Below are 23,944 nucleotides of genomic sequence, written 5' to 3' on the forward strand. Positions count from 1 at the left end.
AAATTGAACTTGCAAACTTGATGAGTGCTTCTTACTTGCCATACTGCTCTTTTCAGCTGTACATTTTTAAAATGAGTATTGAGATTACTGCAGATATATCTTAAGCAGTATCGGTGATAGACATGTGGCGGACTCCATCTAATAGATTTATCTGTGATGGCATTTAATATACCTGGATGCCTGTCAGAAATTAAGCATATTCTATTTCTATCTTTGACGATATGTGTTCCGAGCTGGAAAAGAAATCAACTCCAACTTGCAGTGTTTCCTCTTCCACAATTGCATATGCTAATGAAAATATCCCATTCTCTGCATCAATTCCTGTTACAATTAACATCTTACCTTTAAATTTTCCATACAAATACGTGCCATCAATACTGATTACAAGACGGCAGTGCCTAAAATCCTGGATGGATGGTTTGAAAGCTCAGAAAATATAATTTAAAATTCAGATATTAAAATTCGCAGTTTGAAAAAAATTTCATGAAACAACTATACCAAAATTTACATATTGAAATGCAGCCATATAATAGGATAATTTAGCATAAGACGGCTCTCATTCTCCATAAATATCAACCAATGTCTTCTGCTTTCCACACCATGCTTTCCTATATGGCACTGTATATTAAAATTGATCATTAATGGTTGCCACAATAGCTTCAACTCTAACACTAGGATCATTCTCAACAATATATCGGACTAGTATGCCAATCATCTTTCCACTGATATGTTTGTGGTCTCGACTCAACTCCGTAAACAAACAAGTGTGAGGATCCTCATATTTTGTGATTTGAAAATATCCATATTTTGTGATTTGAAAATATCTATATTTTTTCAACAATGCAGCATGAAATCTTTATTAATAATTTTGAACATTATCTGATGATGCGCATCGTACGGACCACAACTTTGAATGTCACTGAACTACATTGTATGTCCGATGCTTCATAATGTGATATCAATAGCTCTCCTTACATAATCTTTACTCTCAAATATTAGACCTTTAGAAAATTCAGTCATCAAGGAGTCTCAAAACTGATAGTCAGAGTTCAATTTTCGACCAACACTAACACAACCACCATCATCTAAATTTATATCGTTAAAAAATCATGGGGGTTCGTGCAAACAAGGTTGAGATTCTTCCACATTAATATTAGGCTGAACTTTTTCATCATCATCCTCATCTTCACCATCATCATCATGACTGCTACTGTCCTCATCCATCCAATAGTCTTCATCTCCACTTTCATCTAACTCAAAGTTTAGATTATCAAAATTTATTCCACCGCCTATCAAGTCATCATTCCCTATGTGAGTGTTGTCTCTCGTGCTTACCACTACTTCTACCAAAGAAGAAGTCACCATAGCAGAAGACACAGGAGAAGTCACCATAAGACTTTGAATAATTGGACAACTAGGGCCGGCAGTAGTAGAATGTTGTTCTGCAAATATGGCCTCAACACTATCGGTTCGTACTATAGGAGTTACGAAAGGCGAGGAAGGCCCAACAGTATTGTCCGCTTGGGTTAAAAGCCGACTATAGTATCTAAAGCTTGGTACATCTTCTTTTTCAATATATAATTTTAAAAATCGATATTCTAAATATTTCAAAAGAAAGGTCAGTATTTCTTCGATATCTTCATCGTCATCAATTGGAACTAAGATATACTTGCTCTGCATTAACTGTCCTGACAGATTAGGAGATCTCTATTTCAATTTTATTTCATATTTTTCTTTATCTACAGGAATACTACTGTATAAATGGTCCAATAATTCTTGACGTGAGAATGATGAAGATACTCTAATCATTTAATTTGCAAGGTGACTGTACTGCACATCAGTTTCATCATTCTGTATCATGCCATCATAATACAATAGTACACGAATCTGAGTACTGGCCATTTTCTCATAGAAATCTATGATAAAATCAAAATCAAAAAATTAAATATTAGTAATTATTTTATCATTTCAAAAGATTTACATGATAAATGCATCATATCATCAACAAATAGATACAGATAAGTCCTATTCCATTCGAGAATTGCATTAATTCTATAGGTTAATTACATTAATCAAACGATACGCAATAGAGATCGAAAAAAATTTCGACAGTATTTTTTTTTAGTTTTCTCTACACGACTGAAAATATATGAGAACTAAAAAAAAAATACTATCCGAAATTTCTCTCGAACCCTCTGCATATTGTTCGAATAATGTAATTACCTACAGAATTAAATACAATTTTCAAACTATCCAAACTGGACAATCAATTGACCAATGTATATATTTTACGGTGCCCGTACAAAAATATATAATCAAATATATATTTTATATGGATACTGTAGAATATCCTATATTAGTCAACTGACGGGTCTACGGTTTTATTAAATGTAACATATTTTAAAATTCTTAAATTAGGATCGAATCAAATTTTAAATCAAATCTGAATTTAATGAGATAAAAATAAAAAATAAAAAATAATGAGATAAAAATAAAAAATAAAAAGACTGAAATAGGAGGTGGGGGGATGCACGGGGCCACCGTCGGGGGGCCATCGTCGATCGACCGTAGGGCCGTTGTCGACTAGCCACCGCAGGGCCACACCGAGCCAAGGAAAGGGGGGTGGGGGGGCGCAGTGACTGCGGTGCCGCCGATGGGCCAAAGATGTGGGGGGGCGCAAGGCTGCCACCGGCTGGCCGCTGCAGGGCCGCACGGGGCCGCCGTCGGGGGGCTGTCGTCGGTTAATCATAACAGGGCCGCGCGGGGCTGCCGGTCGGGGGCTGCCATAGGGCCGTCATCGGTCGGCCGCAGCAAGGCCGCCGCTGGGGGGCTGTCGTAGGGCCATTGCCGATTGGCCGCAGTAGGGCCGTGCGGGGCTGCCATCTGGTGGCCGTCGCAGCGCCGCGTGGGGCCACCGTCGGGGGCCGCCGTCGGTCGGCCGTCGCAGGGCCACCGCTAGTCGGCTGCCATAGGGCCATCGTCTGGGGGCCGTCGTCGGTCTGCCGCCGTCTGCCGACGAGGGGGGAGGGCCAACGAGGGGGGGCAGGTGGGGAGGGGGTGGCCGCCGCCTGCCCGCCATCGAGCCAAGGATGTGGAGGGGGGTGGCGCATGGCATTGCCGCCGGGGGGGCAGCCACCGACATGCCATCGGTCGGCCGCCACAGGTCGAGCAAGGGGGAAGGGTGCGGGGAGGGGCGGCCGAGCAAGGGGATGGGGCGGCCGGCCAAGGGAAGGAGAAGGGGCAGGACGGCTGCTGCCGGCCCACCGACGGGCCAACGACATGGGGGGGGTGTGCGGGTCCACCGTCGGTCGGCTGTCGTCGGTGGGCCAAGGAAAAGGAGAGAAGAGGGAGAGAGAGAGGAAGAGGAAAGAGAGAAGAGGGAGCTCACTATCGTCGGAGCTCGCCGCCGTGCCGTCGGAGAGTAGAAGGAAGATGCTGGAGCTCGCCACCAAGGTGAGTTCTGATTCTACTTTTTTCTTTTTTTTTGGGTCTTAACCAGCTAAAATACCAAAGGAAATGATATTTTTAAAAATACCATTTCAAATAACGTTTTCAAAAACATCATTTTCTATGACGTTTTTTAATTTTTTTGAGATATTTTTTTATTTTTTGAGATATTTTTTTAAAAAAATTAATTTGATATGGAGATAGTAATTTGAAAAGGTAATTTTTATTTGAATTAAAATTAAAATTTTTATTTTTTAAAAAAAAATTTAAATTATAATTTTTATTTTTTTTCTTTTTTTATGATATTTTTTATTTTTTTTATTTTTTTGAGGTATTTTTTTGAGATATTTTTTTAAAAAATTAATTTGAAATGGGGATAGTAATTTGAAATGGTAATTTTTATTTGAATTAAAATTAAAATTTTTATTTTTTAAATTTTAAATTATAATTTTTAGTTTTTTTCCCATTTTTTCCATTTTTTATGGTATTTTTTAATTTTTTTATATTTTTTTGAGTTATTTTTTTCTTTTTTTGAGATATTTTTTTAAAAAATAAATTTGAAATGGAAATAGTAATTTGAAACGGTAATTTTTATTTGAATTAAAGTTAAAAATTTTTATTTTTTTTAAATTTAGAATTATAATTTTTATTTTTTTCTCATTTTTTTCCATTTTTTCCCTTTTTTATGATGTTTTTTATTTTTTTTATTTTTTTGAGGTATTTTTTTCTTATTTGGGATATTTTATTAAAAATTTAATTTAAAATGGGGAAAGTAATTTGAAATGGTGATTTTTTTTGAATTCAAATTGAAATTTTTAGTTTTTTTAAAATTTAAAATTTTAATTTTAATTTTTTTCCCATTTTTTCTTTTTCATGGTATTTTTTATTTTTTATAATTTTTTTGAGATATTTTTTCTCTTTTTTGAGATATTTTATTAAAAATATTAATTTGAAATGGAGAAAGTAATTTGAAATGATGATTTTTTTAATTTAAATTTAAATTTTTATTTTTTTTAATTTAAAATTATAATTATAATTTTTTTTTTTCATTTTTTTCTATTTTTATGATATTTTTTTTATTTTTTAGGTATTTTTTTCTTTTTTTGGGATATTTTTTAAAAAAATTAATTTGAAATGGGAAAAGTAATTTGAAATGATATTTTTTATTTGAATTAAAATTAAAATTTTTATTTTTTTAAATTTAAAATTATATTTTTTATTTTTTTCTCATTTTTTTCTATTTTTTCTTTTTTTATGTCATTTTTTTAAAATTTTTTTAGGTATTTTTTTGAAATATTTTTAAAAAAAATTAATTTGAAATGGAGATTGTAATTTGAAATGATGATTTTTATTTAAATTAAAATTAAAATTTTTATTTTTTAAAAAATTTAAAATTATAATTTTTATTTTTTCTCATTTTTTTCAATTTTTTTTTCTTATGGCTTTTTTTTGTTTTTTTATTTTTTTTATTTATTTTTTGAATGTTTTTTTTGAAAAATAATTTTAATGGAGATAGTAATTTGAAATAGTGATTTTAATTTTAATGAAAAATGAAAAATTTTTATTTTTTTAAAAAAATAAAATTAAAATTAAAATTATTTTTTTAGAAAATAAATAATTAATTTTAAAAATATAATTTAAAATGATAATTTTTATTTTTTTTTTTATGATCGTCAATGTAAAATTAAGGAATGGTGACGTAGATATTATAAAATATTATTTTAAATGATATTTTATGAGTTTATATTAAATAATTTTTTTTTAAAATTACTTTGGTAATGATCTCCGCCGAACCTTAACGCAGAGGCGAGATCGGCTCCGCTGCTGGCCGAAGGATTTTGTTCCACTGAGGCTGGACATCATCCAGCACAGGCTTTTCCATTCGTGTATAATTAGATGGCGCATTTACGTAATCATGAAGTATGGCGTGCATCACATCCCACGCAATTGGAAGTGATAGATATCTACGGGGCTTCGGATCTCAACCGCATCCAATTTAGAAGGCCTATTCCGTGCCGCCACTTGGACGTTCCAAATAGGAAGCCGGCCGTTCCCAGTTGACAGGGCACGAGCCTCTAGCGCGCAATTTAACGACGTCTCAAATTACCACCATACCCCTACATCTCTCCTATCCATTATTCGTTCGTCCAGCAGTCGGGTTCCAGTAACGGAATTGCGTTTCCGTAATTATATTCCAATGTTGAGGTCATTTGCGAATCACTGTCTTCTTCATCATTGTCCTGCAGCTTTGTGCCGCGACTGCTGACGCTCTCTCCCCACGGGCAGAGCTCGCCTCGCCGGTACGATGACCGCCGCCACCCCGGGCTCTGTCCTCCGCCCCATCACCGCCTTCTTGGACGAAGCCCTCTCCCAGCCCGACCTCCACCACCGCATCCTCTCTGCCGCCCTTGGGCGGCCGCCCTTCCCCGACCCCGCCGCCCTCCAAGCCCTCTCCCTCTTGTCCCAAGCCCTCGACTCCTCTGCCGCCACTTCTCCGGCCCGGTCCTCCCCCTCGGCCCTCCGCGCGGCCGAGAAGCTCCTGCTTTCTCTCCCCAGCCGGTCTCCCCTCTCGGTGCTCCTCCTCTCCCTCACCCACGCCCTCCACCGCCGTCCTGCCGCGGCCGCCCTCGTCCTCCTCGACCTCTTCGCCCTTGACCCTGCTCTTTCCCGCGAAGATGTTGCACCCTCCGTCTTCGAGGACCTCTTCTTGCCCCACCTCCTCCCCGTCCTCCACTGGTTCGCCGACCAGCGCGCCCGGATCCTGTCCACTGACTCGCCCTCACCGGCTCCGGCGGCGGCGGCGGTGGAGGATGATGGGTGGTCGGTGGAGTCGTCTGCCGCCGTGAGCCTGCTTTCGAGGATGAGCGGGGGGCAGGCGGCGGAGCTGAAGAAGTTGGAGAGAGGGTACGAGGACGTTCTTGATGCCAACTCTAGGGTTTATGCAGAGTACCTTAAGGAGGTTTTAGAATCGGCCGATGAAGCCTGGCAAGCTCGGGGCCCACCGCAGCTAATACTTGGGAGGTTTGATGGTGAGGGAGGGGAAATTGAGGAGGGAGGGGAGGAGGAAGAAGAGAGTGAGGAGGCAATTGGATTAAGAAGTGGGCAGCGACGGTATAATGTAATGCACTCTTTCTTTTGCCTTGTTTTCTTGCACAAAAAGTTTATCTTGGGATCATGCCATGGATTTGCATTTGGATTCAACTGCTGATTGAAGTTTTGCATCTTAACACTTTTCATTCAAATTTAGTTTCTAATCAAGTTGTTTTGTTTGATTTCTTGAATGTTATTATTGTATGATCGGTTTTGTTTCAAACTTTGTCAGTGATCTTCCAGTTATAGTGCTAGTTGAGAACAGTTCTGCCCATAATTCAAGCAATCTCCATTTTTAGTTAGTATGACTTCTTTCTCTTATGTCCATCCACTTGCTGAACCATTTGACACAGAGAATCCCTATGATGGTATTTTGCACTATGCTGGTTAATTTTTTCCCTTCAGTTGTGTTCATCCTTTTTTGATTACTAATATCGTTTTGTTTTCTAAATATTTGGAGCTTTTTGTTTTTTGAAAATTTTTCAGCAGATATCTTGTTGAACGGTCTGGAAAGTATCTCTAAAGCTTTGAACCCAGAACCTCTGCCTGGTGGAAGAGGGACGCAACCACTAGCTAGAATATAACAATCTGTGCAAAGTACACAGAATGTTTAAGGAAAAATTATTGAAAAATTTTAAATGATTCTGACTACTATAGATGTGCAACCAAAGCCATATGCATAGGATGGCATGGACGCTACTCCATCTTTAGCCATTGGGTGTAGTCACTGCATAAGATGAGTGTTTGGATGACTAGTCTGTTTGTCAATACTATATACTTGACTTGTAAAGGTCCCACTAAAGGAATTTGGTTATGTGTCTCATGTTCCTTAAAACTTCTAGGCTCGATAATTTTGAAATATTTAATAATTTTCCATTTTCTAAAGGAATTTTTGTATCTATGTTTCCTTATATTATTGTTCTATCAGTGTTCGATCATTGTGCTTATTTTTTTTTCTTTCATTTTTCTTTACTAGCAACATCTACCATTAGCTGACTGCTTTTTTTTTTCTCTGCTTATTTCTTTTCCTCAATTTTTCCAATTCATAACTTCGTTATTTGAACCTTGGCAGCCATTATGGGCTGATGCAGATCAGTCTATTGATTTTTCTAGCAGGCACGGTGGCAAAAGTCAAAACAAATTTGCAAAACTTCCATCTTTATATCCTCAAAGAGTCCCTATACATCTGCTCATCAGGCAACCTTCTAGTGATGGCAGAGATGGTGCAGCAAACTTGATTTCTGATAGTGGCCCAGCCTTCTCTTGTAATGACAACTCAGAGGATTTTTCTTCTGAAATTGACACCGATCTAAAGGTTAAAAAACTTTGATGCTAACAAGAGCAATTTCTTTGTAGTCCTACTTGTCTGATATATCTATGTGCCTTATTTTGTAGTTTTGGAATTTTGATATAGCTTATGTTGTTTTGTCCTGTAGGAAAAGAACATAGTTCAGGCATTGTTGCATCGCAACAAAATCCAGCACCAAAGCCTTGAGGAAGCATCTGCCCCATACACATGGTATGTTGTGATCATCTAGGAAAACCCACCACCTCCTATATTATCTCCTCCTTGCAGGACTCCTTTTAGAAAAATATAAATTGATACTAATTAGCTTATGTTTCACCCCAATCTCTGTTCTCTTAGTTTTTTCAATACAGAGTTGAACACCTTCATTTAATAGAAATCCTTTTCTATTCCTCCTTCAGTTTGTGATACATGGAATACCAAAGCTAAAAGGCTAAAATTTTCATCTTTTCTTGTTTCCTTTTCACTGTCTTTTTTCAGTTCTCAAAGTCCTCCCATGGATGATTCTGATAGCATCCTTGCCCCTGGCAAACAAACTCCTCCTAAGGACTTTATCTGCCCCATCACTAGCCACATATTTGATGACCCTGTGACACTCGAGACTGGCCAGACCTATGAACGTAGAGCTATCCAAGAATGGCTGGACCGGGGGAAATCAACATGCCCAATCACTCGCCAAAAGCTTCATAGCACCCAGTTGCCCAAAACAAACTATGTGCTCAAACGGCTCATAGCCAGCTGGCAGGAACAGAACCCTTATTCAACTCCAATCAGAATGGAAAATCCTCCTTCAAAGAATGTCCAAGAGCTGAATACACTGAGTCATTTACCTTCTCCAACTAGTGTCATAACTCAAGCTTCCACTGATGGAATAACTGCTGATCTGCGTATTGCAATATCACACCTATGTACATCTGAGATTCTGGGGGAGTCTGAGATGGCTGTCCTCCAGATTGAACGGTTCTGGAGGGAGAGCAGGATGGAACCTGAGATCCTAGCAGCACTTTCAAAACCTGCAGTTATCAATGGTTTTGTAGAAATTTTGTTCAACTCTGTCAACCCTCAGGTGCTGAGAGTGACAGTGTTCCTGCTATCTGAGCTGGCATCCAAGGACAAATCTGTTGTTCAGACACTCACGCGGGTTGATTCAGATGTAGAGTGCATGGTTGCTCTCTTCAAGAAGGGATTGGTTGAGGCTGTGGTGTTGATTTATTTGTTAACTCCTCCATGGCAGAGTCTCATTGAAATGGATACGCTAGAGGCCCTAATGATGACTATTAAAAGAGATGAAGAAGATTTGTTGGGAATGTGTGTTAAGCCCAGGACTGCTTCAATTTTTATTTTGGGGCAGATTCTGAGACGAGAAGATCATAAAAGTGCACCCACAATTGTTGGTATGCTAATTTCTGAAAGAGTGGTTGAGAGAGTGATTCCAAGCTTGGAAGCAGACTTGGTGGAGGAACAGATCACTGTCGCTGGGATCTTGCTGAGATGCATGAAGGAGGATGGGTATTGCAGGAACATTATTGCTGATAAAGCTCAGTTAGCACCTCTATTAGAAAGCTTTGCTATGGTGAGTGATGTGGACCAGTTCGAGATTATTCAATTCCTTTCTGAGCTAGTGAAGCTAAACAGGTATAGCTATTTTATCTTCTTCTTCCCTTTTTTTTTTTGTGGTGGTTGTTGGGTTTGGGGGAGGTGGGGTAGGACTGAATACTGTTTCTTCGTATGAAAAATTCTGCTTCTATTTTTCCATGGACAAAGCTACATTTTGGAACAATTTATGAACCTTTATTGCTTTCTATCTGCTTGTAACATGTTTATTGTTGCTTGATTAGCCAGATATGATGTTCAAATAGACTTTATGCAAGCTTGCAAGCCATACACTTCAACAGTTCCTTGCTGTTTTTTTAATGTTAATAGTCTAATTACTGAAATGAACTATGTTTCTCTAGGAGGAGATTCAATGAACAGCTTCTTCATATCATAAAGAATGAAGGTGTTTTCAGCACGATGCATACTCTCCTTGTCTATCTACAGTCAGCACTTCAGGATCAGTCCCCTGTTGTTGCTGGTCTTCTTCTCCAGCTTGATCTTTTGGTTTGACTTCTATATACCTTCACCCCACTGTTTCTTTTTCTTGCAAGTAGATGTAGCAGGAGTCTTGTATCAGACAATATTCCAGCATGTTTCAAACAGAGTCTCGACTCCTTATGGTTGCAAACAGTCGTTGATCAATTATGGGTTGAACCCACCTATATCAGTTTAACAATTATTTATAGTAACATTATACTAGATTGATAATTATAATTTACATAGATAATAAACTATGAAGCATGGATATGATGCATCGTTCAGATACCATACAGGACAAATAAACTGATATCACAAATCTTGAAAAATAGGATGCAGTATGTCTGGGATACAACAATAAATTGATATGTTCACTAGAAGGTCAACAATAATCCAAAGTGGGAAAGAGGGAATAAAAGTTAGTAAGAAAGAAAAAATCCTCCATCTATCTCATCCCCAGAAATTTTAAAAATAGGATACTTAGATACCATGCTTGACAAGTACTGATATCCAATATGTATTGGATACACAACCCTGCATCCTAGATAATGCATAGTAAGTTCAAAATTTGAAAATTTTAGAAATATTTCTTAGTAATGAACTTATGTGGTTCATCAGGTGGAACCAAGAAAGGTTAGTGTGTATTGTGAAGAGGCCATAGATGCTCTTATTTCATGCCTGAGAAATCCAGATTTTCCAAGTGCTCAACTGTTGGCTGCTGAAACGATCTTGTCTCTCCAAGGCAGTTTTTCATCCTCTGGGAAACCACTTGCTCGAGCTATTGTTCTAAAGTATGCAGGAATGAATAAAAGCTACAGAGCATTAATGCGAGCAGAACAGAGCACCTCCGTTCCTGAGGATTCTGAAGATAATTTGGTTAGTTATGATTATTATCTTGTTGTTCTGAATCTGAGTTTGTAAATTACCATATTTTGAAGAGGAAGGAGAAAATCATATAACCTTTCAGACATACACATGCGCACAAATGTCAGAGAGAGAGAGAGAGAGAGAGAGAGAGAGAGAGAGGAGACCAGGTGTGTTATCCACTTATCAAAATCTAGTGCAGTAGGGGGTCACCGAACTCAGCAACATAAAGCACATCAATTTTGACCCCAATTGAACTGAAAATCATGATAACCATTTCTCTAGAAAAAAAAAAAAAAAATCATGATCCCCATATGCCACCAACTATCCTAACGAGTAACTTTTACTAGATATTCAATTAGATGGTTTGGATTAAATTTGTGATTGTCAGACTGCATCTTCAAATGTGGATGTACATATAACACTGTATATGCTGCCTAAATTTGATCAGTTTCTTATGCCACTTTATCTATTTCATTTCTGACATTTTTTTTTTTGTTTTTGTTTCAATTACCCTTCTTCTATTATTATAGGAGGAAGAGAAGGCTGCTAATGACTGGGAGAGAAAAATGGCATATGCTTTAGCTAGCCATGAATTTGGGTTACTGTTTGAGGCTTTAGCTGACGGTTTGAAGAGTGGAAATACAGGGATATTCTCTGCATGTCTTGTATCTGCTGCTTGGCTAACTCACATGCTCTCTCTTCTTCCTGATACTGGGATACGAGGAGCCGCAAGGGTTTGCTTGCTAAAACAATTTGTTTCAATTCTCAAGTCTGCAAGGCATACTGATGACAAAGCACTTGCCATGCTTGCTCTGAGAAGCTTTATGCATGACCCTGGTAAGTTATTGTAAAGATCTGGATGGTTCAGACTACAAGGTTACAGACATCTAGATGCAAAGAAACAAAGTGTTAGTAGGATGAATGTTCATTTATGAACATATTCTTCAGAATGATTCTAAGGATCTGTGATTTAATTTACTGCTTTTGATATTTTACATATTGTAAATGTGAAGCAATCATTTTTGTTAGTTCTTTTCATTATTATTAAAAAAATCATATTGCTGTATGAATTAAGGTTTATACAAAAATGTAGAGATTAGTGATGTCTTGGAGCAAAGGCCAGAAAGTTTTCCTTGTCTAAGGCTGCATATCATGTTGCTTTGAATTTTCAGAGGGATTGCACGATCTCACTCTCCACATTAAGGACATATTGAAAGCATTAAGAGAGCTTAAGAAGTCTACTCTTTTAGCACATGAAATGCGAAAACTTCTCTCAGGTGGCCAAGATTCCAGCATTGTAAGTTTCACCATTCTCTCAATCCTTGTTTAAGAAACCTTTTAAGATATCTTGTGGAGTACTAACTCAGTAAATTTTCGTCGTAGCAGGATATCTGGAATCATAAGGAGTTGGTTCAAGTTGATTGCAGCACACATGGAGAAGTGCTGGCAGTAATTTGCTTCAAGAATAAGATATTCTCTGGACACTCAGATGGAACGATAAAGGTGAGTGTTTTGTCTTTGCTGACATCCCATCTCATTGTTCATGTAATTAAATGAAAGAATTTGCTTTATGTAGTTTGTAGTATCATAATCATAACCAATTGGCCTTGCTTCATTTATTTGAACTGAGGCAGATTTTTGAGTTCTAGATTTCATATTCCTATAAAGGGGTAATATGAACTTCAAATTGTTTTACATCTCTGCTTCTGATTTTCTCAAATTCCCTCTCCTTTTTCCACCCATTTTGAGCTTTACATAAATCACATCCATTCTCCATGTCGAGCCCTAAAGACCATGTGGCACATAACCAATTGACCAAACAACCTCAGTTATTTGTTGTTGCAACTGCTTGTTTTCCTGATATATGCTGGTTGCTTTGTTGAATTTAATTTATGTGTGGCTAATGCTTTTGAAGAAACTGTTACAAGGTTTTATTTTTAAAAAGAAAAAACACATATGTGACGTATAGAACCCTCATACTACAACAAGACAACAAGAAAGACTTGAAATATTATGGAGTATGGACTATACTTTGGTTGAGAGTTAAGACATTTGGGCAGTATCTCTGCATGAGTTACATCCAAATCTGCATGTATAGAAGCTATAGATGCAATCCATATATATTTACATGCATTGATTAGAAGAATATACAACATACTAATCAATAACTTTTTGAAATGCCTTTAGGTCTTGCTTCTTCCAAATTCATCCAATGCCATGACTTTACACTTTGCATGCATTAGCAAGCTTGAAGAGTTATCTTTATTATATTGTTGCTCCAAATCCTGCCATAATCTGCACAAACGTGGTACAATTGTCCTTCCAATATTAAACTAGCAGGGCAGAAGGATGTGTAAAGATTAATAAATTTCCAATTCTTATATAACATATTTTTTGTTAATTCCAGAAAAGGGAAATATGGATATCATGTAAAATCTTTTGAAAAGATGGTGGATCTGCAAAGATTAATTGAGGAATACAAACTATCTTTGATTTGATTTTTATCCTTTTGTAGTGGTCAAGGACCTATTCATCTTGAATCACTGCTTCATCATGTTCCAGACATGAATCGAAGCCAAGTAGATAGGTCAGGAGTAGAAGACAAGTAGATAGGTTTAACCTAGAAAATAAACAATCTCTTAATAAAATGATAATTTAGTTTCAGTCTTCTTGGTACATGCTCTTATGGTGAGTTCAGGAATTGATAGTATTAAAATATTATTTAATTTGAAGTTTCAAACTCAGATAACTAAACCTGAACAAATGAAACATTAAATGATACACCTTCTTAATCTTCTTCAAGAATCCAGAAATATGTGCTAGGACTTGGATTGACATCAGATAGCATCTGCTTCTACACTTCAATCATTGCAAAATTTGAATCCCTGATATCACTTCTCTTTTGGTATCACCATGCACTGGAGTTGCAGAACCTGCAAATCCCTCTTGTCATCAAACCTTTATTATTTAGCTCTGGTTTGATGCCATCCTAAATGTTAAACTTACTAATTCATGGACACCAAGAGCCTGTATTTTAAACTAGTCTTCATGGGAAAGATACAGAAAAGTATGTGCTATATTCATCCTTATCATAGATTTTTTATTTCCTTTTCTTGAGAAATTATTATCAACTTTAATCATTTTGATTTCTGTGGGCCTAGTATGTGTTGCTAATCTGTAACATTGCAGGTCTGGGAAGGAAATGAGAACCTTCTTCATCCTGTCCATGAAACACGGGAACATTCAAAGGCAGTCACCAGCTTGGCAGTATCAAATTCTGGGGAGAAACTATACAGTGGTTCGCTTGACAAGACTGTGAGAGTATGTAATTGTAATTTTTATACAAAGCTACATTTACATAGAGACCTAAATCTATGATTTTTACGACAGGTTTGGTCTGTTCAAGATAGGCAGATTCATTGTGTAGAAATTCATGACATGAAAGATCCAGTTCATAATCTCACTGTTGCAAATACCATTGCTTGTTTTATTCCACATGGAGCTGGTGTCAAGGTATTGTGAAATGCATTCTTCTGGGGTTGCTCTCCCAACCATTATTGTTGTAATTCTCATAAGGAATTTATAATTACTTGCTGACATAATCACTCACTGTCAAGGTATAACCACAATTACTCTACTGAACATTTGAAAGAGCTCCTCATGCTTCTTTGGTCAATCATAATAAAATGAAACTTTGCCTGTTTGAGATCAAGTTTATTTGAATTTGGGTGCTGAATGAAGGCTAGTTATACTTATGCTTTTTAAGTCATTTTCAGAATTGTAATAGTGTGAATTAAGAAATATAAGTCTTGTCTGAGCGTTTCAATGATTCTGAGAAAGTGATCTTTCTTTCAGCTATTCAAATGCAATCTCCATTACCTTTTCTTTTCTTTGATTAGGTACTATCTTGGAATGGAGGCTACAAACTTCTAAATCCAAGCAAACATGTGAGGTGTTTGGCTCTTGTACAAGGGAAGCTTTATTGTGGATGTCATGATGGTAGCATCCAGGTCCACCCAAACCAACTGATCCTTTATCTGAATGATATAGTTTGTCAATATTGGTAGAATGTATGGAAGTCATGTATGACCTGGTTATTGAGTTGCTCTGTTGGCACAGCATGTTAGTGTACATGTTACATAAATTTACTTGCATGAACAAACATATGCATGTGCATCAGCCTGCATATGCATCCATATGTAGGACATAACGGATGAGAAATTCTACTTTGAATGCAGTTCACTCTCAAAGTATTCTTTGTTTATTAATCAGAGCGACAATAAATACCAGAATCAAGATAAGCTTGCAACCATTTATTCCCTTTTCCTGTACCCTTCATTTTAATGACCGATTTCTTTGAGACTTTGGAATTTAAAGAATTCTTCCATTTTTTGTTTTTCTTACGCTTCCATATTTCCCATTAGTTTTCACATAAATAGTATATCCTGGCAATCTTGTTAATGGTCCTATCATCAGCTAAATTCTCAGTTTTTAGATGTGCCAAATGTTTCATTTATTAAACAAACCTCAAATTTTCAGGAAATTGATTTGGCTACCGGAACATTTGGTACAATTCAATCAGGTAACAGAAAGTTGCTGGGAAAAGCAAATCCAGTCCATGCGGTGCAAGTTCATGATGGACTGCTGTATGCAGCCAGCACTTCTTTAGATGGAGCAGCAGTTAAGGTGATTTCTTTTGAGCAAACAATTGCTGAAAGCTGGCCGATTCACCATACGTTTTGTACCTGTTTTATTGTCTTTGGTGGATCTTAAAGAACCCCTTATTTGTGTTTGTTTGCCGGTTGTCTAATATCTTAGTCTGCAGTGATACTGTGGATGGCTTAAAAATACTATATTTTGAGAAAAGAAACTAACAATCACAAAGTTTATTTAATTTATGATTTTCCTGAAAAGCTAATAGATTTCAGTACTGGCCCTGCTGTTCAGACAGTGTCAGATAATCAGAATCTACTATAGCTATTATCTTGGTCACAAATTTTGAACTCGGTCACTATGTCTTACTCTGTCAATGTTTCTTCAGATTCCTTTATAAGCATATTCTAGAACAAAATAAAAATCCTTTCCATTTCTTTTCAAGAAATACGGTTGTGAGACATGTGCCAACCAGCTGAGATAAGGCTGGTTGGCACAACCACCTAAAAATCCCATGATAACATTTTTTTTTCTTTAACTTTTTGGAGTTTGTTGTACTAGCTGGAACCTTAATCATATTTATTTGTGACTGGTTTTTGTAACTTCGGTAATGTTGCAGATATGGAGTGCTTCAAATTACAGCCTTGTTGGATCTATATCACCTACTGTTGAAGTGCGATCAATGGCTATCAGCACAGAATTGATATATTTGGGTTCTAAGACTGGAGTTGTTGAGATTTGGTCCAAGAACAAGCTTATCAGGGTAGGAACTCTTCAGACAGGCACCAATTCAAAAGTCCAATGCATGGCTGTTGATGCTGATGCGGAACTTTTGATTGTAGCGACATCTGATGGCAACATTCAGGTAGCTGATTCAACACTAAGAAACACTTAATCCATTTTATGATCTTACATTAGTAAAACAAACTTGCCTCAACCCTTTACAGTTGAATTTGCGAATTCTTCATCACCATTCCTTTCCATAGGAACTACCTCTTTTGTAAGGTTCCACAGTCTCAACTATCCTAGTAATCTTACGTTCCCCCTTCTCAGGGATTCATTACACATGCTGATTAGTTTTATACCATACATGAGTTGATGCAAATTCTAGACCACCGATAATATACTCAGTCCCTTGTCCTCTCAATATTGTCCTTTCTGGAATGTAAATAATTTTCTAGCTATTTGGGCCCTCTTCAATACTCAACATTTTGAGCCACACAACCTTGCAAGCCTTGTGGTCATTTAAGAAGTTTTCCCTTGATCAAGGAATGGCAATATCAACAGATGATAAGATAAAGAAAATCAGCAACAAAATTTGTAAGTAGATAACCTCCATGCAACAAGGGCATTTCATTTTTTTCAGAAAAAGAAGAGTCCGGTGACAGTAAATTGCCAGCTCTTTTTTTTCTTCTCTCTTTTTTTGGTAGAAGTTAGTCAATTACTAATCCAATGAGCCAAGATTGCAACCACAATAACAAATACTATTTTGTAAATTATATGTTCTGTGTATGTACATGTTAAATATGGAGATTCAGTTTTGTATCAATGACTTTTAAGAATCTATTGTTTTAAATATATTTTAAGGTTTATATTTTTAATATATGATTTCTCTATTGAGGTTTATGCATGGTAATTTGTGTTATTATTGCCGCACTATTCAAGTTGATTTCTCCTTCTTAACCATGAGGATACATTTTTTGCAGGCCTGGGGATTGACCTGAAGAAGGACAAATGAATATAAAGAAATAGGTATTTTTCCATAGAAAAAAAAGAAAAATTAAAATTTTTTTCTTTGTTATTTTTTTCCACATAAGTCTTTTTCATTCTGGTGATAATTATTGGAAAATTGTATATATCTATTATGTTGTAATGATCATTCTTTGAGCCATGAAATTTGTGCACAGATATAACTAAACTCAGACTTTGTGCTCTTAAAAATTTCAAATTATGTTTGCAATCGGTTTTGCAAGATAACATTACTAGATTACCACATAATGTCATCTTTGGAATTTATACAACCAGCTTTTCTGGACTTCGTTGCTCCTCTCCTAACTCTGTAGATGCACTGCAACTTGGTGGGTGGCTGGATAAGTAACTATTTCTTCCTAAGGCATCAACCGTGGGGGCATTTGGTTCGCAAGTAGAATCAAAACTAAAATGGATTGGAATGGAAATCGGAATCGGCTATATCCATTGATATAGTTGGTTTGTGACGGGACTTGGAATGAAATTTGAATATTAGAGAGGAGTAAGGATTGGATTTTGAGGTATTGGGGTATATTTTCATTTTGCTTTAGGATTACAACAAAAATAAGACTCCTAACTAAATAGTCAAATAGGAGTCGCCTATTCTTATTCTAAAGTCTAACTTTTCTCAACCAAACATGCTCTTACAGTAGTGAGTTTCCTATATTAGCATTTTCTCTTTTCCTCCTCTTACGGTCTTACACCTTCCATATGTTCATCTATTTCCTGACTAACACTCTATAGGTTGTTTTGCAGACGCCTAATGAAAAGTTTGCCGAAAAACAAAAAGATGCATAGAATTGAGAGTTCATGTGAAGCAGTGAAGCTGAAGGGTTAGCTAATGCTGTCATGGTTTCTGAGTTTCTCATTAATAAGCAGTATAGTTACCATATAAAATTAAAAATAACAATAGCGAATTGCTTTTTGGTGTTTCAGGAAAAAATAGAGTAGAGGAAAGATTTTAAAAAGCAACAATCTAAATTTGTTCAAAATCCAACTTTACCTATTTTAAATTGGATCGATCTTGGATCACAAGAAACACCACAGAGCACTGGAAGGTGAGAGGATAACCATGCCTCGCTGCATGGTAGATGGATGCATGGATAGATTCAATTTTGGTCAAGTTTACCAAAAATCCCATTGAAATATTACTAGATTACTATTACCAATATATATATATATATATATATATATATATTACTAGATAGATATGTGCGAAGCATGTGGTTAGAAATGTATAAACGAGTGAAGTTCCTTTCGAATAGCACAAGAGGCATGATGTAGAAGACGGATCTCAAATCGCAATCCAATCGCTATTAAAAGAGGACTTTCAAAGTTCTGGGTTGCATCTTCGTACGGATCCACCGTTGGATCACGAACTGCACAGATCTGAAAGCGCTCCGAACACAGCATTCATCCACCTGTACGGATCTCAAAGCGACGAGTGGATGATCTAACGGTGGAGTCTTGCCAAGGAGGGTTACGCCTTGTTTCGCGCAAAAGATGCATCACCTTCAGACAGACACTTGTGGTAAGCTATCAATCAAAATGTTAAATTACATTCATCTTTTCATTATTTTTTTTAAAAATTACGGGTTGTTTGTAAGTAACTTGTGTTTGGTTTGAAATTTAGCTCAAAATTTCGGTTAATTAATAAATAAAATGAGATAGAATTATGAAAATAAGGTATAGTTACTTCTCTAAAAAATCTATGATACTGCTTGCTTGGCCGTGCGTGGGTGGACAAACACGTGCATTTGTGGGCCTTAGCCCAAGAGCCCAGCATAGTCGCCAAAGTATAAAAATAAAAACACGCATAAACACGTGAATAATTAGCAATAAAAATTATCCTATCACTGTATAAACGCAGAACTTACCGTGAAAAAAAAAAAATCTAAAATGAATTATTCAAAATTATCAAAAAAATAAAAAATCTCAAAAGACTTCGTCCATGTAAAATGGGTATATATCCTGGTGGTCGCTTCTTTCTGCTCAGCAGATCTGGTTCTCGGATATATATATCTAAAAAAAATTCGGACATGGATGATGACATATATGACTCTCTTTTCATTTTTTTTTCTTGAAAAGAAATAAACATATCCAAGCGACGTACAAGGCTCATTCCAGCTATTAACAACTCCTGCTGAAGAGGTCACCGCAGTTCCCGTGGCTTTGACGGAGGGCTTAGTTACTCTCGCTCCACAGCGAGTACCGCAACATCCGCATTCTAATAAATGCCCGATAGCACGGAAAGGAACCTGGCCAGTAGGCATGGCACGGTGTCTCCTCTCGGTCTTGGCCGGGGAGAAGTCCCATTTAATGAATTCCTACTGATCACGTCATTTCAAGCATCCAAACATACCGTTCCAATTTTCACGTTACCATATCCTAAGCACGTTGAAAGATTTATACTTTCTTTTTGGTCGTTTGAAACAAAAAAGCTAGGGAACCAAATCATTTCATTTAGTTTAACGAGCCATACCTTGGAAGGAGGGCCAACAATTGCTCGACTGCTACGTGTTATGACACAAAACAAGCAAAGCAGCTGCATTGCTAGGTGTCTCGTCGAATTGCACCCCCGCGTATGCCATGTGTCAGGTTGTTCCTTGTCCATGGCTTTCACGCCTAGACTTCTTAGTACGTGCAATTCACGTGAATGTTGCACTAATGGCGTTCCAAGACACACGTGACCTTCAGCGGCCGGGAGAGCCGCATTTAGTGCCGGCGTGGCCTCGCTCTCCAACGTCTCTCTCTACAGTGGGTTCAAAGTAAAGTTAAAAGAAAAAGGAAAATCTCGCTAGATTTTGAAGCGAGTCATGGGGGCCAAAAAAGTGCGGAAGATTCTCTCCCTCGCACCTCTTCCACCCCTCCTTCTAAAGTCCTCCTCGGTATATATTTTCTAAACCCCACAAAAATAGCATTTGTATCAGCTCCTCTTGCTTGTCCAACCCCCTCCTCCCCTCTGGGAATTCCTGGTTAGCTGGCTTATTAAGGGCTTCGCTCTCTCTCACACACACACTGCCATAGCTGTTTGATGACTGTAATTTTTCTAAGATAGTTGTGCTCTATTTCTGTGCTAGCTAGCGAGGGTGGTGAAGGAAATGAGTGCCCCAAAGTTCGTAAAATGTGTGACTGTTGGAGATGGAGCTGTTGGGAAGACTTGCATGCTCATCTGCTACACCAGCAACAAGTTCCCAACCGTATTTTTAACCTCCCCATCCCATTCATTCCAAATAATGAGTTTATCTTTTTTTTTTATTATTTTTTACTATGAGTATAGGTATCTTTTTTTTTTTCCCTTACATTTTTCTCTTCTTTGTTTGGAATGCTTGGATGTATATCGATATCGCACATTATATACGTCTCTTTTTTTCATTAACCATACAATTTAAATTAATTCTTCCCATCATGTTCCTTGAAAAAGCGGTGTCTGATATTTCTTAAATTAGTTTATCCCATGCTTTCCTCCTTTTCTGTAATTATTATTTTGCCTTCCACCTTGGGTTTGGCTTCCGAGATGAGTAAATATTTGGTTGCTTGTTTTTCATTTTTCATTTTTTTTTAACGTTTTTTTATCATCTGAGTATACTGACCTTTTATTGCCCTTTTTCTACAATTTTCTGGTATCTTAAATATTCTTGTTTCCTTACATATCATCTTAAAAGCTATAGCTAATGAATCATTCCCACTACAAGATATTCTTGTTCTCTAAATCTCGTACTATAGAGGATGCACTTGTTTCTTGTGAGCAGGATTATGTTCCCACTGTCTTTGACAACTTCAGTGCTAACGTTTCTGTGGATGGGAGCATTGTCAACTTGGGATTGTGGGACACTGCAGGTGCTTAGATTATTGATTCAATCTCTTTGAAGGGATTGATGCTCCTTGTTTTCTTGTTTATAGTTTGTAATGCCTTCACTTTGGTATGTCTTGGTTAACAGGCCAAGAAGATTATAGCAGATTGAGGCCGCTGAGTTACAGAGGAGCAGACATATTTATTCTGGCTTTCTCATTAATCAGCAGGGCAAGCTATGAGAATGTTCTTAAGAAGGTATTAATCAATGTGTCACTTTAATGCCTTTTCTCTTTTTTCACCTTTTCTACTGTGGAATTGGATTTCTGGTGTTTGGGCAAATAGGCTTGTTGTCATTTTGAAATAAAGTGTAAAAATGATGGATGCCCAGCTCAGTCTTTAATCTTTAGTACTTCCCTGGTCAAATGGGAAGGCCGACTGATTAACTGTATCCTGTACTATCTTTGACACAGTTATCCTGGACACTACTTTTCCTGTAACTTTAATTTGACTGTGTTTAAAATTTTGTTTGAATAAAGTGTTGTTCTACTTTCAGTTTAATGCCTAATCATGACCAGTCAAAGGTTTATTGTAACAATCCAAAACCCAACCTAAAAAGGTCAGTCGAAAAATATAATTTGAATTCTTAGGAACCTAAGATCTCCCCAATGAATAACTAATGTGGGACCAAAAACATGTCCGCATGGGTTCTCACACTCTTCCCCTATTTAATCCCTGGCATCCTTGCTAAACTAAAGGTTCAAATCCAATCACAAACACCATGATCAACTTATGGTCAAACCAAATGGGCTCATGCTATAGTATACCCTAGTCAACATAGGTCATAGGTTGGGTCACTCTGATACCATTTGTAACAACCCTGGATCTCACTTAGAAAGATTGGTCGGAACGTATTATTTAGTTTTCTAAGTCCCATATAAGTGCCCAAGATCTCCCTGATGAATAACCGATGTGATACTAAACACATGCCCGCACAAGTTCTCACATTTATGCTTCACTTCGCTCTTGAAGTATATGGATTAACATGTGCTTTTCATATCTTTTCATTGGTCACCATAATGCTCTTGTTATCTATTACAATGCTTGTGAGTTTGCTTTGAAGTAACATGCTATATTAACAGAATTATGCAGCATTGATTGGGTATCAAGCTCTCTCTCTTTTTTTTTCCCCCTTCATATTATTTGTTTAAGACAGTACGAAGAATCAACATACTAATGAAGGATGCTTTATTATCAAAATTTTTATCTTCTTGGCTTGTGCACTAAATAAACAACACTTGATAGATGGTTATTTTTTTTTATTTTCGTTGATCAGTGGATGCCTGAACTTCGTCGCTTTGCACCCAATGTTCCAGTTGTTCTAGTTGGAGCCAAGTTAGGTTTGTAATCGCTTTGCATTGAACAATTTTTGGCTTATATGCTATAGTGACGCATTTAAAGACAAGGCAACATCCTCTAACAACATAGGTATCCTGTTATTCAATATTCTCAGATCTACGTGAAGATAAAGGATTTCTTGCCGATCATCCAGGTGCATCTGTGATTACATCTGCACAAGTAAGTGGCATCTGTTTGTCATCTTAGAAGAGTTCTAGTCATATAATCACCAAAATTCGTTGGGCATTTCAACTAATTATTGTTGTGTAGGGGGAAGAACTTAGAAGACACATAGGTGCTGCAGCATACATTGAATGCAGCTCAAAGACTCAACAGGCATGTTCCTCCAGAGATGAGTGTTTTAAATATGAACAGAAGTTAGGCTTCTTCATATTTTAATTATGTTGCTTTCTTCTAGTTTTCCCAACCTTGGTATATATCCCTCCCCACCGCTTTGTAATAAAAAGTGAGCCTTCTAAATGTCGTTGTCTGAGAGATTTTACTTTTCTGTTATTTTTCCCTCTCATTTCAATATCGATGCTTTTCTCAACAAAATGTTTTTGGTTTGGATAGAACATCAAGGCTATTTTTGACACTGCAATCAAGGTGGTTCTTCAACCGCCACAAAGGAAGAACATGATGAAGAAGAAAACTAGAAGAAACTCTGGTTACTCAATGAGGTAAGTAGCTGATTGGGATTATCTTTGATTTGCTTACAACCAGTTTCTAGATTCGGGACTAAAAATATTCACAGTTTTCTGTTTCATCCTGAGATGGACTTTATTGAAAAATTGATAAATTTCATCAAGCAACCATTGCTTTTCTCTCAACTAAACAGTTCTTCACATCCCTTTGATTCCTGAAGTTGGAAGATGTAATTTTTTATAGAAGTACTATGTTCGGAGTAATATACTGCCATCCTCTTTCATCCTGGGACTGGGAATTCCTAACTTTGAGATTTTCTAAAAGACAATAAAACGTATAGATACGCTGAAGATGATTAGCCTAAAGGCATCATTAATTTAGAGGAACCTTGTAGAAATTTTCAAAGCTATCATGACACATATGTTAACATCTTTTCTGCAGGAGATTCGTGTGTGGTAGTGCATGTGTTGCGTAGTACAAGAAAGCAGACTTATTTTGGCTTGTTTGTAAGTACATGTGCTAATGTCCATGTTAGCTGAAACATATTACCATCAGTCTTCTAGTTCTAGTGAGACAGCAGGCAAGCGATTTGTTTTATCTGTGGCCAGAGGGAACTTTTTGTTCTCCCATGCTTATATGGAAGGAATCCTTCTTTTGTTGTTGTTGTTGTTGTTGTTGTTGTTGTAAGAACTGAACATCCTTTATCTTCATAAGTTATATGCTTCATGTTCTTTCTAGTTATTTGGTTAGAGATTCATGCAATAGTAAATAGTTTGACATTATTATAGGAACATAGATGACATGATGTTCATGTCAAGATAGTATATGAATGTTAAATGAAATTTATTTTGGTCAAGCTGGACTCAGATCAGAAAGCAAAAGGTGGGTCCTCACCAAGAAAACAGGACTAGAGCATATGATGC

General features: G+C 37.0%; 2 protein-coding genes across 3 annotated transcripts; both read left to right on the forward strand.

Moving 5' to 3' along the window:
• Nucleotides 1-5,667: 5,667 nt before the first annotated feature.
• On the forward strand, nucleotides 5,668-18,357 carry LOC105040845 (putative E3 ubiquitin-protein ligase LIN-1). 2 transcript variants are annotated; one of them, XM_019848895.3, is made up of 16 exons: nucleotides 5,668-6,565; nucleotides 7,610-7,852; nucleotides 7,974-8,056; nucleotides 8,324-9,478; nucleotides 9,799-9,943; nucleotides 10,535-10,792; nucleotides 11,314-11,620; nucleotides 11,956-12,080; nucleotides 12,170-12,286; nucleotides 13,973-14,104; nucleotides 14,174-14,296; nucleotides 14,683-14,793; nucleotides 15,323-15,469; nucleotides 16,056-16,301; nucleotides 17,143-17,188; nucleotides 17,942-18,357. In XM_019848895.3, exons 1-15 carry the CDS (start codon nucleotides 5,753-5,755, stop codon nucleotides 17,158-17,160), a joined length of 4,023 nt encoding a protein of 1,340 aa, XP_019704454.1. In that variant the 5' UTR covers nucleotides 5,668-5,752; the 3' UTR covers nucleotides 17,161-17,188; nucleotides 17,942-18,357. The 2 variants fall into 2 exon arrangements, with proteins under 2 accessions (XP_019704454.1, XP_010915863.1); XM_010917561.4 differs by lacking the exon at nucleotides 17,942-18,357 and having other exon boundaries at nucleotides 5,669-6,565; nucleotides 17,143-17,433.
• Nucleotides 18,358-19,916: 1,559 nt separating this feature from the next.
• Nucleotides 19,917-23,758, forward strand: LOC105040844 (rac-like GTP-binding protein 2). Its single transcript, XM_010917558.3, has 9 exons — nucleotides 19,917-20,073; nucleotides 20,266-20,385; nucleotides 20,938-21,025; nucleotides 21,127-21,236; nucleotides 22,315-22,378; nucleotides 22,492-22,556; nucleotides 22,647-22,712; nucleotides 22,950-23,056; nucleotides 23,463-23,758. The coding sequence occupies exons 1-9, from the start codon at nucleotides 20,002-20,004 to the stop codon at nucleotides 23,494-23,496; spliced, it is 726 nt and encodes a 241-aa protein (XP_010915860.1). The 5' UTR covers nucleotides 19,917-20,001; the 3' UTR covers nucleotides 23,497-23,758.
• The last annotated feature ends 186 nt before the right edge of the window (nucleotides 23,759-23,944 follow it).

This window comes from Elaeis guineensis, chromosome 3, assembly GCF_000442705.2.
Source record: "Elaeis guineensis isolate ETL-2024a chromosome 3, EG11, whole genome shotgun sequence".
NCBI classification, from domain to species: Eukaryota; Viridiplantae; Streptophyta; class Magnoliopsida; order Arecales; family Arecaceae; genus Elaeis; species Elaeis guineensis.